General features: G+C 43.7%; 1 protein-coding gene across 3 annotated transcripts in view; it reads right to left on the bottom strand.

The window, feature by feature from the left end:
• LIAS (lipoic acid synthetase) overlaps positions 1–17,312 on the bottom strand; it is a 196,097-nt gene that overhangs the window by 170,859 nt on the left and 7,926 nt on the right. For 2 of the 3 annotated variants that reach the window (XM_069744585.1, XM_069744584.1), the window contains exons 4-9: positions 13,460–13,540; positions 13,216–13,372; positions 10,988–11,045; positions 9,411–9,539; positions 9,167–9,312; positions 9,004–9,074 (exon numbers count right to left, since the gene is read on the bottom strand). In XM_069744585.1, the coding sequence (XP_069600686.1) occupies positions 9,004–9,074; positions 9,167–9,312; positions 9,411–9,539; positions 10,988–11,045; positions 13,216–13,372; positions 13,460–13,540 (642 nt within the window). Of the gene's footprint in view, positions 1–575; positions 1,062–4,670; positions 4,783–9,003; positions 9,075–9,166; positions 9,313–9,410; positions 9,540–10,987; positions 11,046–13,215; positions 13,373–13,459; positions 13,541–17,312 lie in introns of those variants that run through there. The other variant, XM_069744583.1, reaches the window with a different exon arrangement.

The following is a 17,312-nucleotide window of genomic DNA, read 5'->3' on the forward strand; positions in this document are numbered from 1 at the left end:
GCGCAGCAATCCAGGAGGAAATGGTTTTAATGCTAGAAGTTAAGATGATGTTTGATTGCTTGGAGTATGAGAGTCGCTGGTAATGCGGTTTTATGTCTCATGTTCAATTTTTATACTTTGAAAGAAAAATGTGATTTCTAAAATAAAGAATTCCATCAATAATTTTGTCGTTTGTCCCATTTTTGGTGAACTTAATGACTCAAGGTGAGAGTATGTGGCGACAGGCTCCATCTGATGTGACAGGCAATGCTTTGCTACTCATGCAAGTCATTGGGCAGGGAGGGGGAGGGGGTGAGATGTGACCACTTACCTCAATGGTGGATCCAGTGTTATTTATGAGGTCGTTCTAATAATTAAGTGACTGAGAAATGATCCTACAGGGCAAGCGGGCTCATCCTAATAGGAGGTTTGGGGTGAAAATTGCAAGAATTCTTTTCAATATAAAGAAAAATTGTGCTGATCACAAATTAATTCCAACCACAATGGAAATTAAGGATAAAAAAAAACCTTCTTCTGTATAGTTGTGTGCATAGAGGAGGAATGCTATAATAGAGAGGACATTTAATTTAAAAAAATGCCAGTTTCATTAAACTTTATTATGGAGTCCAAGAATATCCTTGTGTTATGATGACAGTAATTTTGTTTTCTTAAATAATTATAATAAAATAATGTAAATCATCTACTAGGTCACACAGAACGAGCAGCATGCTGTCCAATGTCACAGAAAAAAGCAAAACTGCCGACAGTAGTGGAATAAAGTTTCATCTGCGATCTGATTGGCTGACAGAGGACTCCGCCCCTGCGGGTTTGCTCCTGCTGAAGTCTTCATTATATCTTTAGACTTTTAAAGGTTTGAATTAAATTAAATGTTTCTTTACAATCAGAAGCATCAGGAAGATTCCAGCCGATATTCCCAAACCTTTGTTGTACCGCACCATAGGGCACATTATCGATGGCTACTAATGAGCTCACATTCATTTCTAAGCCCATATCGTTCCACACTAACGTTTATGCGGCTTTTATTTTCCTTTTCTGAACCAAATTCTTCAAGAAGAATTCACCTAAATGTAACAAGAAAAATTTACGCAATATTCACAATTTGCAGAATAAAGCCCCTATGAAAAAAAAAAGATTACATGACAAGTACTTTTTTCGCCGTGCTCGAATAATGTGTTTGAGTCCCCGCGGCTGTTTGACAGCCACAATACATACAGGGATTAACGGTTTGTTAGGCAGTGCCAGTATGTGTTGCTGCTGTTGGACAGCCATGAGACATGCAGCCGTGGGGACTCCTAGCACACAAGCATGCTCAGATAACACCTCTGATAACTGAGCACATTAAGAGGCATACATCTTAAATTCTGGAGTTAAAACTTTGAATTGGGCCCTTGACGTTTAAGTTGAAATTGATGGTTCCCTGCAAAATTAAATGAATGTTTACAGAGTTATTCTTGGAATTGTAAACAATCTCCAATCCACAAGAGACGGCTTGCTGATCACTGGGGATCCCAACAGTGGGGTGATGCAGAGCCCTATCAAATGGTGCGTGCTCATCCTCCACTTCTATCCTTGTCTATGTGACTGCTGGAGAAAGTACAGCAGGCCTATAGACAATGAACAGAGGTATGTGCACCTTATCGCAGAGTTCTGCTCCCTCTCAATAGTTGTGGCCGCCAGCAATCAATACCTTATCTCCTACCTCACAGATGGTGGAAAACTTTAAATTCTCGCAACCTGTAAAAAGCAGCCACAGCGGATTCTTGTGGTTTTGGACATGAACCCATCACTCTATTTTCAAAGTATTTCATGAAGTGGCATCTATGGCCGTTAGTTCCCATGTAGAGTAGTGGCCAACCCCTTTAACTTTTGCAAACTCAGGCTATGTGCACACGTTGAGAATCTGCAGTGGATTTTTCTGCATTAAAAAAATCAGTGTTATGTTTTAATAATTATGTGCATTTTTTTTCCCTCCAATTGTTTGAATTGGTGAAAAATACTTCAAAAGCTCATAACAAATTGACATGCTGCAACTTTGAAAAAAAAAAAAAAAAGCTTTTATGCTAAAAATCCACAAGGAAAAAAAATTAGTTTGCATTAATTTACTGTCAGGCCAATGGACGTCAAAGTCAAATACACAGAGGCGCAGATTAAAAGCTTGGACAGAGTCGTGGGCCGACCTTGATATTTATTCAAAAATGTCACAATTGAGGAAGGTTCTACTTATCAAATATAACTATGAACTTAAAAAAATAGAAAAAACGCAATAGCACTCACCAATCAGTGGCAATTCAAACGTCCTTTATTAGAACATGCAGCAAATCATCTTCACGGTTCAAGGGAGGGAGTGAAAGTAGGAGTGCGACAGGCAAGAAGGTTTCAGACCCGTGGAAGCGCTTGGTATTAGCACGAAACGATCGTCGTCGTCTTGCCTGTCGCACTCCTACTTTCACTCCCTCCCTTGAACCGTGAAGATGATTTGCTGCATGTTCTAATAAAGGACGTTTGAATTGCCACTGATTGGTGAGTGCTATTGCGTTTTTTCTATTTTTTTATTTACATGGACACTTTGTTTCACGCAAGCACCGCCTTTCACCTGATCGGACTACCTTTTGTTGGGAAACTCTCCACATTGAGTTTATAATCTCTGCAAAGTCGAGCTGTGCCGCTCACTTTTTTTCTTTTTCTGGTCTATAACTATGAACTTTTTCATATGGAAGCAAGTCTTAAAGTGGTCGCCCCACAAACAAAGTACATTTTTATTAAGAGATCTTAGAATAAAATATTGTAATATTATAATACGTTATGTAAGAGCAGTAAAAAGCATGTGGCCTAATCTAATTATGTAATAATGAAGGCCAAAAAACCTTACAGATAATAAAGTGTGATGCAAACAAAAGTGCCCCCAAACACAGTATGATACCCCCACAGTGAATTTCTCCACACGCACGGTATGATGATCCTACTGTACCCCCTCAATTCCCCCGACAAAGAATGGTGACCCCATTACAGTATGGTTCTCCACCTGTAATCCCCACACAGCCCTCCATGCCAGGGTTGTGCAGTTGGTAAGTCAAACCTCTGACTACAACTCCTCAATTTACGCAACCACACAGCACTGGTCACTACTGAGCATGTGCATAACATGCTGCACAGATTCACCTCCACTCCAGCCCCACAGCACTGGGCATGTACATATCGTGCAGCACAGATTCATCTCCACTCCGACTCCACAGCACTGATCTCTACTGAGCATGTGCATAAAGTGCAGCACAGATTCATCTCCACACTGACCCCACAGCACTGGTCACTACTGAGTATGTACATAAAGTGCAACACAGATTCATCTCCACTCCAGCCCCACAGCACTGGTCACTACTGAGCATGTACATATCGTGCAGCACAGATTCATCTCCACTCCGACTCCACAGCACTGGTCACTACTGGGCATGTACATAAAGTGCAGCACAGATTCATCTCCACACTGACCCCACAGCACTGGTCACTACTGAGTATGTACATAAAGTGCAGCACAGATTCATCTCCACTCCAGCCCCACAGCACTGGTCACTACTGAGCATGTACATATCGTGCAGCACAGATTCATCTCCACTCCGACTCCACAGCACTGGTCACTACTGGGCATGTACATAAAGTGCAGCACAGATTCATCTCCACTCCGACTCCACAGCACTGATCACTACTGAGCATGTACATAAAGTGCAGCACAGATTCATCTCCACTCCAGCCCCACAGCACTGGGCATGTGCATAAAGTGCAGCACAGATTCATCTCATCTACGTCTCCACAGCACCAGTCACTACTAGCTGCAGAAACGCTGCGGATCCGCAGCGTGTGCATATACCCAAAGTGTCAGCATCACAGGCCAAATATACTCACCCTGAGGGCCAGATTTGGCCCCCTACCCAAAGTCTGACATATATGTATTAGGGTATGTGTCACATTAAGTATTTGGCGCAGATATTTCTGCACCATTTCTAGATCTCTTGGCATAAACACACTTTTTTAATGTATTTTTGACGTGTTTTTGGTGCAGATTTTTTTGCCCCACCCATTTAATCTGCAAGTTAAAAATAAGCAATGCGTGCATGAGACTTCAGGATTCTGATTCACTTGGCTGGAATCAGGAAACCCTTCAGGTCTTGCGACAAATCTGCACAGAAAAAAAAAAAGCAAAAACGGCGACAACTCCGCAACGTGTGCACATGCCATTACTGTAAAATGTTAATTTTTTGTGGGGAAAAAACAGCACAAAGGCAACACAGGGTTTAATGGAAGAACATTCATTTCAGGCATGCTGATATTATATGTGAAAAACATTTAAAATGTAACATGCTGAAGATTCCATCACTGTGCTAGATATAAAAGCTGGGATACAGAGATGTAGCCCGCCCTTCAGATCAACGGGCACCATGTAATTCCTCATTTCTCCTATGGGGGCAGTATAGGGAAATTATACACTGGCTGCTTGCTTCTCGTGCAGATTACAGCTGATCTCGAAGATCCAGCACTGGGATGCCATGTGATCTACTTGTTTCCAACAGATCTGACACTCCTTAATCATTACTATTGTCTCAAAAGTGCAATAAAAATAATATGGGAATTTGGTAACAATGCCAAGAGGTATAACCTAAAGAAATGCAAAGGCATACCTGCTTTGTAAGAGGACCGGACCAGAGGACCACTGGCGGTGTACAGGAATCCTAGCTCGTTGCCTATTTTTTCCCAATGCTTAAACTTTTCAGGTGTCACATATTCTTCAACCTGCAGAAAAACAAGTCAAATCATCAGATATTAAAATAAAAATGTATCTAGGTTATTATTAGCTAGTCAAACCTTAAATCAATATTACATATAAAAAGAACATTTCTAATATCTTAATCTGAGACGTCTGCTTTTATACTCTTCTCAGACTCATCTTTCACTCTCAATTAAAGGGTAAAATCTGTATTCAGTGTAGACCAGAGGTGTCAAACTGCATTCCTCGAGGGCTGCAAACAGGTCATGTTTTCAGGATTTCCTTAGTATTGCACAGGTGATGGAATCATTCTGTGCAGGTGATTAAATTCTCACCAGTGCAACACAAGGAAATCCTGAAAACATGACCTGTTTGCAGCCCTCGAGGAATGCAGTTTGACACCTCTGGTGTAGACAGACTTTCCCATTACTGAGATTCTATGAAGAGGGCTGTGGGGAGGAGCCGGAGGCAGACACGGACATTCTGCTGCAAGTGTGTGTGAGATATAGATATATATATACTAGCTATTGAACCCATTCTACGCCCGGGTGGCGAGCATTTATATTGGTATATGGTCTCCATCCTGATATGTGCTGCACCCATCCTGCGTCCCCATCCTGTCATGTGCTGCTGCCATCCTGCGCCCCCGTTCTGTCATGTGCTGCTCCCATCCTGCGTCCCCATCCTGTCATGTGCTGCACCCATCCTGCCTCCCCATCCTGTCATGTGCTGCTGCCATCCTGCGCCCCCGTTCTGTCATGTGCTGCACCCATCCTGCCTCCCCATCCTGTCATGTGCTGCTGCCATCCTGCGCCCCCGTTCTGTCATGTGCTGCTCCCATCCTGCGTCCCCATCCTGTTATGTGCTGCACCCATCCTGCCTCCCCATCCTGTCATGTGCTGCTGCCATCCTGTGCCCCCGTTCTGTCATGTGCTGCACCCATCCTGCCTCCCCATCCTGTCATGTGCTGCTGCCATCCTGCGCCCCCGTTCTGTCATGTGCTGCTCCCATCCTGCGCCCCCGTTCTGTCATGTGCTGCTCCCATCCTGCGCCACCATTCTTTAATTTGCTGCTCCCATCCATATGCCCCATACGCTGCTCCATAAAGGTTTATGGCCCCCATAAGATGCTCCATAGTATATGCCCCGTACGCTGTTCCATAAAGGTTGATGGCCCCCATAAGATGCTCCATAGTGTATGCCCCGTACGCTGTTCCATAAAGGTTTATGGTCCCCATAAGATGCTCCATGGTATATGCCCCCGTACACTGCTCCATTATGGTTTATGGCCCCATAAGATGCTCCATGGTATATGCCCCCGTACACTGCTCCATAAAGGTTTATGGGCCCCATAAGATGCTCCATGGTATATGCCCCCGTATGCTGCACCATTATGGTTTATGGCCCCATAAGATGCTCCATAGTATTATATGCTGCAATATATATATAAAAAAAAATGCCATACTCGCCTATCGTAAAATACCATACTCGCCTATCGTCGCTGGGGGGCCTGAGCAGGCGGGGACACCGCTGCGCTGTGGGGGTCAGGTGCCGGTATCGCCGCCAGCTCAGGCCCCCCAGCACTTGCTATATTCACCTGGCCCCGTTCCACCGCTGCGCTCCGCCATCTTCCGGGTCCTCTGGCTGTGACTGGTCAGTCAGAGGGCGGCACCGGCGCGCATTAAGCGCGTCATCGCGCCCTCTGAACTGAACGTCAGAGGCCGAGGACCGGGACACGGAGCCGCACACAGCGCTGGAACGGGGCCAGGTGAATATAGCCGATACTTACCCTCCTGGCGGTCCCTGCTTCTCTGTTGGAGATCGCGGTGTGCGTTCAGTGTTTACGCATACCGCGATCTCCTGGGAGCGTCACTCTGTGGGGGCCAGACTGCGCCGGCGCTTGCGCAGTCTATAAAGGCTGCGGACAGAGTGACGCTCCCAGCGTTATATTATAGATATATACACACACACACCTATATATACATATATGCACAGTGTGTGTGTATATATATATATATATATATATATATATATATATATATATATATATTATACATATTCAGTAACTCATTTAAAGTGTAGGCATTTTAATATTTAATAAATAAATAGTACACATAAAAATAAGCAACTGTGTTCTTCCTTCTCCTGGACTGATCATTCATTTATACAATTCTGAATTCACGGGTAAAATCTGTATTCAGTGAAGAGAGAATTTTACATTAATGAGATAGGACCTTATCAGTAGTAACTTATCTCCTATGTAGATGGGAGGAACCAGAAGCAAAGTTCTTCCTTCTCCTGGACTGATCATTCAGTTCTTCCTTCCTCCTCCAGATTACATAGAACATTATGAGCACCAGCTGCCATCTGCTATCTTCACTGAATACACATTTTATCTGGGATTTGAGAATTCTATAAATGATCGATCAGCCCTGATGGAGAAAGAAGCGGACTGCTCTGATAAGAAACGATGTAATAGATCTTATTTTCACGTGTACTATTGATTGATGAAATAAAAATTAAAACAACGGTTACTCTTTAAGGAGAACATGCAGCAGGATGTGTCTGCCTCCAGCTCCGCTCTCCTATTCCATCTACTATATAATTGTCTACGGGTCACTTCCGTCTGTCTGTCTTTCTGTCTGTCACGGATATTCATTGGTCGCGGCCTTTGTCTGTCATGGAAATCCAAGTCGCTGATTGGTCGTGGCAAAACAGCCACAACCAATCAGCGACGGGCACAGTCCGGCGGAAAAATGGCCGCTCCTTCCTCCCCGCAGTCGGTGCCTATGCAGCATCAATAGTAAAAAGATCTAATGTTAAAAATAATAAAAAAATAAAATAAAAAATAGTTATATACTCACCGTCCATCGGCCCCCCGATTCAGGAACCGGCCTTTCCCGCTCCTCGCGACGCCCCGGTGACCGCCCCATGCATTGCAGTCTCACAAGATGATGACGTGTGGTCTCACAAGACCGCTACGTCATCATCTCGTGAGACAGCAATGCACTCTTCAGACCGGAGCGCGCGAGGAGCGTCGGTAACCACTTTATCCGGGGGCCAACGGAGGGTGAGTATATAACTATTTTTATTTTAATTCTTTTTTTTTACAGGGATATGATGCCCACATTGCTATATACTACGTGGGCTGTGCAATATATTACGTGGGCTGTGCAATATATTATGTGGGCTGTGTTATATACTACGCGGGCTGTGCAATATACTACGCGGGCTGTGCAATATACTGCGTGGCCTGTGTTATATACTACGTGGCCTGTGTTATACACTACGTGGCCTGTGTTATACACTACGTGGCCTGTGTTATACACTACGTGGCCTGTGTTATATACTGCATGTGTGGTACTGCGCCGGCTGTGCAATATACTACGCAGGCTGTGCAATATACTACGCGGGCTGTGCAATATACTGCGCGGGCTGTGCTATATACTCCGCGGGCTGTGCTATATACTCCGCGGGCTGTGCTATATACTCCGCGGGCTGTGCTATATACTCCGCGGGCTGTGCTATATACTACGTGGCTGTGTTATTTACTACGTGGGCTGTTATATACTACGTGACTGTGCTATATACTACGTGGCCGGCCACGAAAATCAGCGACAGGCGCAGTCCGGCTGCAAATTGGCGCGGGATTTGAACCATGCTTCGCTAATTGGTCGCGGCCTGCCGAATCCTGTGTATTCAATGTATTATTCTAAAATCTTCATAAATAAACTACATACATATTCTAGAATACCCGATGCGTTACAATCGGGCCACCATCTAGTAGAATCTTATAAGCACCAACTGTCATCTCCCATCTCAGTAATGGGACAGTCTGCCTTTACTTAATATAGATTTAACCCATGGATTGAGTCTGAAAGGTCAGTCTGGGAGGAGAAAGAAGCAGATTTCTCTGATGAGATATTACAGAATTGCTTATGAAATGCAAATTAAATTGACAATTATTCTTTAAGACCCCCATACACATTAGGATCAGCTGACAGTGTAATGTGTATGGAGGCTCCCGATTCTCCTCCAGCTGATGATAAATGTGAGATGATGGACTTCTGATCCTCCGGGAGATAAGCCACTGGACGGACTAAAGAACACAGGAGCGTTTGGCTAAGCGGATTGTTCTGCTGGCAGCGTTCTCTCTCAATCGTTTCGCCGACCACTAGCAGAGGCTATAGAAATATTTTGGGAACACTTTTTATACAAAGGAAACCTCAGTGTGGAGCGTGCCCGCACCTTGAGATGGAGCTTCGTTGGCTGCATGTACTGGCCAAGGGTTAAGCAGTCTACGTCTGCGTCACGTAAAGCTAGAAGGAAGAACAGACACATAATGAGCTCAATGGTAACACGACATAGGACTAGTGGGAGGATAACCCAATGGTAGCCCTCCCATACTCACCCGCCATGGTGTCATACACTTGTTCCTTGGTCTCTCCTAACCCCAGCATGATGGAGGTCTTTGTCACAACATCCGCTCGCACGGTCTTCGCATGCCTTAGGACGCTAATAGATTGCTCAAAATTTGCGCGAGGGTCACGGACCTGCCTATAAATATAGAAAAGGACATGGACTTGAGCGCGGTCAATATCATATTTGTGGAGAGATGGTGATCACAGATAATAAATATGAGATAAGAAGAATACCTCTGTAGAGCTGGCACGGTCTCCACATTATGGGCATACACGTCCAGGCCGGAACGGACAATGGTTTCTACAGCGTTCTTATCTCCACGGAAATCTGGCGTTAGACACTCAATAAGGATTTTGGAATTCCTGGGCGAATAGGCGATAACGCAGAATTAAGGAAAGGACAGCAGTAGCACATGACATACGGAGCCATTAGCAATCAATCGATGTGACATAGTCTGGACGGTGGGAGCTGTCGGCCTATGAATTAGAAACTGCAGGGGCGGACATATCATCGGTGCAACCGTACAGGGGCCCAAGAGGTAAGGGGGTCACCACCACCTCCAATGCAGGGTATTATTAGGAGCATTGGACCGCAGAGGGCCCATATATGATCCTGGAACGGGGGCCCTTTTCTGTCTGTCCACCCCTAACCAACTACATATATTTCCAAGCACCTTTCTTGCAAATTCACACAATTAGCAGTTACTGTAGTGAAACCGTTCCAATTCCAATGTAAAAATGGATTAAAACTAGATTATTTTTTACCAACTAATTGCAACAATTCTGCAAAAAAAAAGGTCTTTTTTGCCATTTTGCAATAACACAGCTTTCTACTGCACCGCATGATTGCTAGTGACTAATATTCTTATGAACGGTAACTTTATGTATCTTTTTAATGCATTTTTGCTTCTGTAATTGTCACTTGCTCCGTTGGGAACAAAAACATCTTAACAATTATTGCTAAATGTGAACAGACTATTACACTTGCTGTCAGATTTTTCTACACTTTCACAAAAGTCAATGAACCTACCGTATATAGCAAGGGGATGGTATGGGTTGTACACGTAATACGAGTTTAAAGGGGTTGTCCACTACTCGGTCAGGCTTTTCTCAATCCCTGTTGTAAAATAATAACATCTATACTCGCCTCCGCACCAGCACTGGTTCTCCCAGGTATTTCATGACATTGTTATGTTACGCGATCCCTGAGGCCACTCAGCGCTGGCCTCACTCTCCTCTCCTAGAGATAAGTCCCATACATCCGAAGAAAATGTGAGAGCAGCCGCAGCGCTCTTCATCTATGGATGTATGCGATTTGTCCAAAGGAAGGGGAGAGTGATGCCAGTACCAACTGGCCACAGGGATTACATGACATAATTTTACCTGATCCACCAGGAAAGCCAATGCTGACACCAGAGGTGAGTATAGATGTTATTATTTCACCATTGGGAGACACAAGGATTGAGAAGAGGGTTGTCCGAGTACTGGACAACCCCTTTTAATATGAGTAAATGGAAATATAACAAGTATATAAACCTATAGACACAAGTGAACTGAAAGCCAATGTGTAAAAATTGAGTTTTGGTGTTGCACCGCACCAATGGGTGGACAACCTCACTGGTAACATCTTCATATACATCTATGCACGTTACTATTTGCACCTAATATACATCAGATTGTAAACCTTAATGTATCTATGACCATTGCTGATACGACATATTTTATTTTTTTTTTTTACCTGTATTACCAGTCCATTATGTGGAAAACTGCACAAATCTCCCTGAAGGCATATATTACTATTTTACATGTACCTCTCTTTCAGAAGAGACACCGTTCTTGCAAAGTGTTCGGCTCCTCCATCTGGAAGATCTGGACAAGTGCGAAAGAAAAAAACAAAGAAGTCATGGGAAATAACGCAAAAGGCCGGAATTACAGACACGTGCATATAAAAGGGTTAATGCCATCTTCCTGGATGGCTAGAGTTGGATAGCGCGTTTTTATACAAGCACTTTTGCAATTTACTTTTTGTTGTAATTTTCAGCTGTTCTTGAGATATTACCATTTTTCTTTTGTTTACTGCTCGTTGCCTAGGAGACCGACCACTGCTGTTGTGTAGCTTGTAATCACTGTGCTGAAACTGGTAGGGGTTGTGATCTCCAGCAATTCTGGCCAGCTTCAAAACAGAGCTTACAAGCTCAAAAGAAAAGAGCTTGTAATCACTTGTACATGTTCTGCTGTCTCCCAGAGGAGGTCGGTCTCCAAGGCAATGCGCTGTAAATAAAAGAGAAGTGTTCAGATCTCAAGAACGGTTACACATTTTAATAAGCCGTAAATTGCAAAATAGCTTGTGTGTAAAAAAAAAAAAAATACTATCGGACAAATATCCATTTATGAAGATGGAAATAACATTTTAAAGGGAACCACTTCCTGCTCAAGATTTGTGGAGATCCCAGAGGTCATTTCTTCACTAAACATCAAATGATGGCGTTCCCTTGTAATGTGCCTTCATTTTAGAAAATGGAAAAAATTCCTTTAATCCAGAAATTAAAAAGTCCCATTAATTCATGTGAAAGTGATTTAACTGTACCAAAGACACGAGAAACTCTCCACCTGGTGGCCAGATAGCGGTACTGCAGAGGAAGATCAGTGGAAACACACCTTAGGGTAAACCGTCCACTATTCAGCCAGAAAAAATCAGCCTGTTTAGTCATCTGGTTGCCATCCGGGTGTTCGCTTTTTATATTCATATTTATGCAGTAACAGTAAAATGTAGGTCACCAAAACAGTTTCATGTGTTAATAATGGCAATGTATCCGCAAAAATCAAGTGCAATACAGCTGATCCATATGGGATACTTTTTTGGCACCCATAGACTTGAATTGGCGAACCTCATTTAGTGTAAAAGCTTTAAAAAAAATTTCCCCGCAAGACGGAGCTGTGCAAAAAGGGCGACTTTTGGCGGTTTTCATGCCACTGTGTATTATCTTCACCAAAATAAAGAGAGCCCAGGAGAAGCCTTGCCCGCCCCTCCAATTTATGAAAAGTGCCAGCGGTCTTACGCCAGAAATGTGACAGTCCATGAATAACATTTGGGGCACGGAGCATGGATGTGTACGACGCATGGAGGTGTACACCACAAGGAGGTGTTTGCCCCATGGAGGTGGAGGACGCACGGAGGTGGAGGATGCATGGAAGTGTAGGAAGCATGGAGGTGTAGGACACAAGGAGGTGTAGGACACAAGGAGGTGGAGGACGCACGGAGATGGAGGACGCACGGAGATGGAGGACGCACGGAGGTGTACACCACAAGGAGGTGTAGAACACAAGGAGGTGTAGAACACAAGGAGGAGTAGGACACAAGGAGGTGGAAGACGCACGGAGGTGGAGGACGCACGGAGATGGAGGACGCACGGAGATGGAGGACGCACGGAGATGGAGGACGCACGGAGATGGAGGACGCACGGAGATGGAGGACGCACGGAGGTGTACACCACAAGGAGGTGTAGGACACAAGGAGGTGTAGGACACAAGGAGGTGTGGGACACAAGGAGGTGTGGGACACAAGGAGGTGTGGGACACAAGGAGGTGGAGGACGCACGGAGGTGGAGTGCAAGATGACCGACATTGACATTTGGACCATGTTCACACTAGCAGTATTAGGTCAGTATTTCACATCAGTATTTGTAATCCAAAACAAGAAGTGGGTGATAAATACAGAAGTGGTGACGTTTTTCTATTATATTTTTCCTCTGATTCTGCCACTCCTGATTTTTGTCATATATATACTAATGGAAAATGCTGACCAAATACTGAAAGTGTGAACATGGCATTAAGATATTAAACAGAAGTAATCGGAGTAAGCTCTGGTTGCTGCTGTTAGAGGTAGATGGCAGCTGTATAATAAAGTCAGCATCTACCATGTGGTGCGGGCTCAGCTCCTGAGCCTGCTCCATATACCTCCATCCAACATGTAACATACACGTCCATCACTGATCAGGAAGAAGATAATGTGCACTGCAGTCATGTGGCGCATACCAACCGTCTCTGTCCACAGACGTCAGGACCACGTAGTCCAGTCCCCAGTCCGCTATGGCTTTAGCCGTATTGTACGGTTCATCTGGATCTAGTGGAGGAGGCTTTTTAGCGGTTTTCACTGAACAGAAGCGGCAGCCCCTGGTGCACGTGTCTCCCATTAACTGAGGATGGAACAGATGAAAGCGACAGGTGCGATCACTATGCCGGACGAGATACAGATGTGGCAATTACCTTATTCCTTTACTCACCATGATGGTTGCAGTAGCGGTTCCATATTCTCCACCACCCCAGCACTCTCCAATGTTGGGACACCGGGCTTCCTCACACACCTAGCCACCCAAGAGAATGATTTACAGACACGTGGCTGCTAACATCAAGATACAGATCCTCATATCTTCCCTGTCCTACTTTGAGGGTATGTGCACACGTCAGGATTTCTTGCAGAAATTTTCCTGACAAAAAACGGACATTTCTGCCAGAAATCCGCATGCGTTTTTATCGCGATTTTACCACGATTTTGACGCGTTTTTTGTGCGTTTTTTCCAAAATGCATAGAATTGCAGGAAAAACGCAGAAAATCCGCAAAAATAATGAACATGCTCATTTTTTTACCGAAATAGTGAAAAATCCATAATTTATTTCACTTAAAATATAGTGAAAGGACAAAACATCAGCATACAGAAAAAATTATAAAAACAAGGTCAATGCGTTTCCGGTGACTAAGCACCCTTAATCATGATTAAGGGTGCTTAGTCACCGGAAACGCGTTGACCTTGTGGAAACGCGTTGACCTTGTTTTTATAATTTTTTCTGTATGCTGATGTTTTGTCCTTTCACTATATTTTAAGTGAAATAAATTATGGATTTTTCACTATTTCGTTGAGCTGGATCTCCTTCTCTTTCCTGTTCGTCCACGCCCTGACACAGCGGTTCCGTGCTCCGAGCTCCTGGGAATGTCGGTATGGTGAGCTGGATTTTGTTTTTCATTTTTTTACCGCGATGCGTTTTTTTCACGGAAAAAAACGCATCCATGTGCACATAACAAGCAGAATGCATTCTAAATGATAGAATGCATAATGTATGCGTTTTTAATTAGTTTTTATAGCGTTTTTACCGCGAAAAACCGCGAAAAAACCTGAACGTGTGCACATAGCCTAAACAACATCTTGGGGACAGCAAGGTGGCGGCAAATACAAATACCAATGCGTCTCCTGCAGGCGGTCATGACAAAGGTCCTGTTGGGTTTTCTTTAACCCCTTCATGACCCAGCCTATTTTGACCTTAATGACCTGGCCGTTTTTTGCAATTCTGACCAGTGTCCCTTTATGAGGTAATAACTCAGGAACGCTTCAACGGATCCTAGCGGTTCTGAGATTGTTTTTTCGTGACATATTGGGCTTCATGTTAGTGGTAAATTTAGGTCAATAAATTCTGCGTTTATTTGTGATAAAAACGGAAATTTGGCGAAAATTTTGAAAATTTCGCAATTTTCACATTTTGAATTTTTATTCTGTTAAACCAGAGAGTTATGTGACACAAAATAGTTAATAAATAACATTTCCCACATGTATACTTTACACCAGCACAATTTTGGAAACAACATTTTTTTTTGCTAGGAAGTTATAAGAGTTAAAATTTGACCAGCGATTTCTCATTTTTACAACGAAATTTACAAAACCATTTTTTTTAGGGACCACCTCACATTTGAAGTCAGTTTGAGGGGTCTATATGGATGAAAATACCCAAAAGTGACACCATTCTAAAAAATGCACCCCTCAAGGTACTCAAACCCACATTCCAGAAGTTTTTTAACCCTTCAGGTGCTTCACAGCAGCAGAAGCAACATGGAAGGAAAAAATGAACATTTAACTTTTTAGTCACAAAAATTATCTTTTAGCAACATTTTTTTTATTTTCCCAATGGTACAAGGAGAAACTGAACCACGAAAGTTGTTGTCCAATTTGTCCTGAGTACGCTGATACCTCATATGTGGGGGTAAACCAATGTTTGGGCGCACGGCAGGGCTTGGAAGGGAAGGAGCGCCATTTGACTTTTTGAATGAAAAATTGGCTCCACTCTTTAGCGGACACCATGTCACGTTTGGAGAGCCCCCGTGTGCCTAAAAATTGGAGCTCCCCCACACGTGACCCCATTTTGGAAACTAGACGCCCCAAGGAACTTATCTAGATGCATAGTGAGAACTTTGAACCCCCGGGGGCTTCACAAATTGATCCGTAAAAATGAAAAAGTACTTTTTTTTCACAAAAAAATTCTTTTAGCCTCAATTTTTTTCATTTTCACATGGGCAACAGGATAAAATGGATCCTAAAATTTGTTGGGCAATTTCTCATGAGTACACCGATACCTCACATGTGGAGGTAAACCACTGTTTGGGCACATGGTAAGGTTCGGAAGGGAAGGAGCGCCATTTGACTCTTTGAATGAAAAATTATCTCCATCGTTAGCGGACACCATGTCGTGTTTGGAGAGCCCCCGTGTGCCTAAACATTGGAGCTCCCCCACAAATGACCCCATTTTGGAAACTAGACCCCCCAAGGAACTTATCTAGATGCATATTGAGCACTTTAAACCCTCAGGTGCTTCACAAATTGATCTGTAAAAATGAAAAAGTACTTTTTTTTTTCACAAAAAAATTCTTTTCGCCTCAGTTTTTCATTTTCACATGGGCAATAGGATAAAATGAATCCTAAAATTTGTTGGGCAATTTCTCCCGAGTACGCCGATACCTCATATGTGGGGGTAAACCACTGTTTGGGCACACGGCAGGGCTCGGAAGGGAAGGCGCGCCATTTGACTTTTTGAATGGAAAATTAGCTCCAATTGTTAGCGGACACCATGTCGCGTTTAGAGAGCCCCTGTGTGCCTATGCATTGGAGCTCCCCCACAAGTGACCCCATTTTGGAAACTAGACCCCCCAAGGAACTTATCTAGATGCATATTGAGCACTTTAAACCCCCAGGTGCTTCACAGAAGTTTATAATGCAGAGCCATGAAAATAAAAAATAATTTTTCTTTCCTCAAAAATGATTTTTAGCCTGGAATTTCCTATTTTGCCAAGGGTAATAGGAGAAATTGGACCGCAAATGTTGTTGTCCAGTTTGTCCTGAGTACGCTGATACCCCATATGTGGGGGTAAACCACTGTTTGGGCGCACGGCAGGGCTCGGAAGGGAAGGCACGCCAATTGGCTTTTTAAATGGAAAATTAGCTCCAATCATTAGCGGACACCATGTCACGTTTGGAGAGCCCCTGTGTGCCTAAACATTGGAGATCCCCCACATATGACCCCATTTTGGAAACTAGACCCCCAAAGGAACTAATCTAGATGTGTGGTGAGGACTTTGAACTTCCAAGTGCTTCACAGAAGTTTATAACGCAGAGCCATGAAAATAAAATAAAAATTTTATTTTCTCTAAAATGATCTTTTAGCCTGCAATTTATTATTTTCCCAAGGGTAACAGGAGAAATTTGACCCCAAAAGTTGTTGTACAGTTTCTCCTGAGTACGCTGATACCCCATATGTGGGGGTAAACCACAGTTTGGGCACATGTCGGGGCTCGAAAGTCAAGTAGTGACATTTTGAAATGCAGACTTTGATGGAATGCTCTGCGGGCGTTACGTTGCGTTTGCAGAGCCCCTGATGTGGCTAAACAGTAGAAACCCCCCACAAGTGACCCCATTTTAGAAACTAGACCCCGAAAGGAACTTATCTAGATGTGAGGTGAGCACTTTGAACCCCCAAGTGCTTCACAGAAGTTTATAACACAGAGCAGTGAAAATAATAAATACGTTTTCTTTCCTCAAAAATAATTTTTTAGCCCAGAATTTTTTATTTTCCCAAGGGTTACAGGAGAAATTGGACCCCAAAAGTTGTTGTCCAGTTTCTCCTGAGTACGCTGATACCCCATATGTGGGGGTAAACCACTGTTTGGGCACACGTCGGGGCTCAGAAGGGAAGTAGTGACTTTTGAAATGCAGACTTTGATGGAATGGTCTGCGGGCGTCACGTTGCGTTTGCAGAGCCCCTGGTGTGCCTAAACAGTAGAAACCCCCCACAAGTGACCCCATTTTGGAAACTAGA

This window comes from Ranitomeya imitator, chromosome 1 (assembly GCF_032444005.1).
Source record: "Ranitomeya imitator isolate aRanImi1 chromosome 1, aRanImi1.pri, whole genome shotgun sequence".
NCBI lineage: Eukaryota > Metazoa > Chordata > Amphibia > Anura > Dendrobatidae > Ranitomeya > Ranitomeya imitator.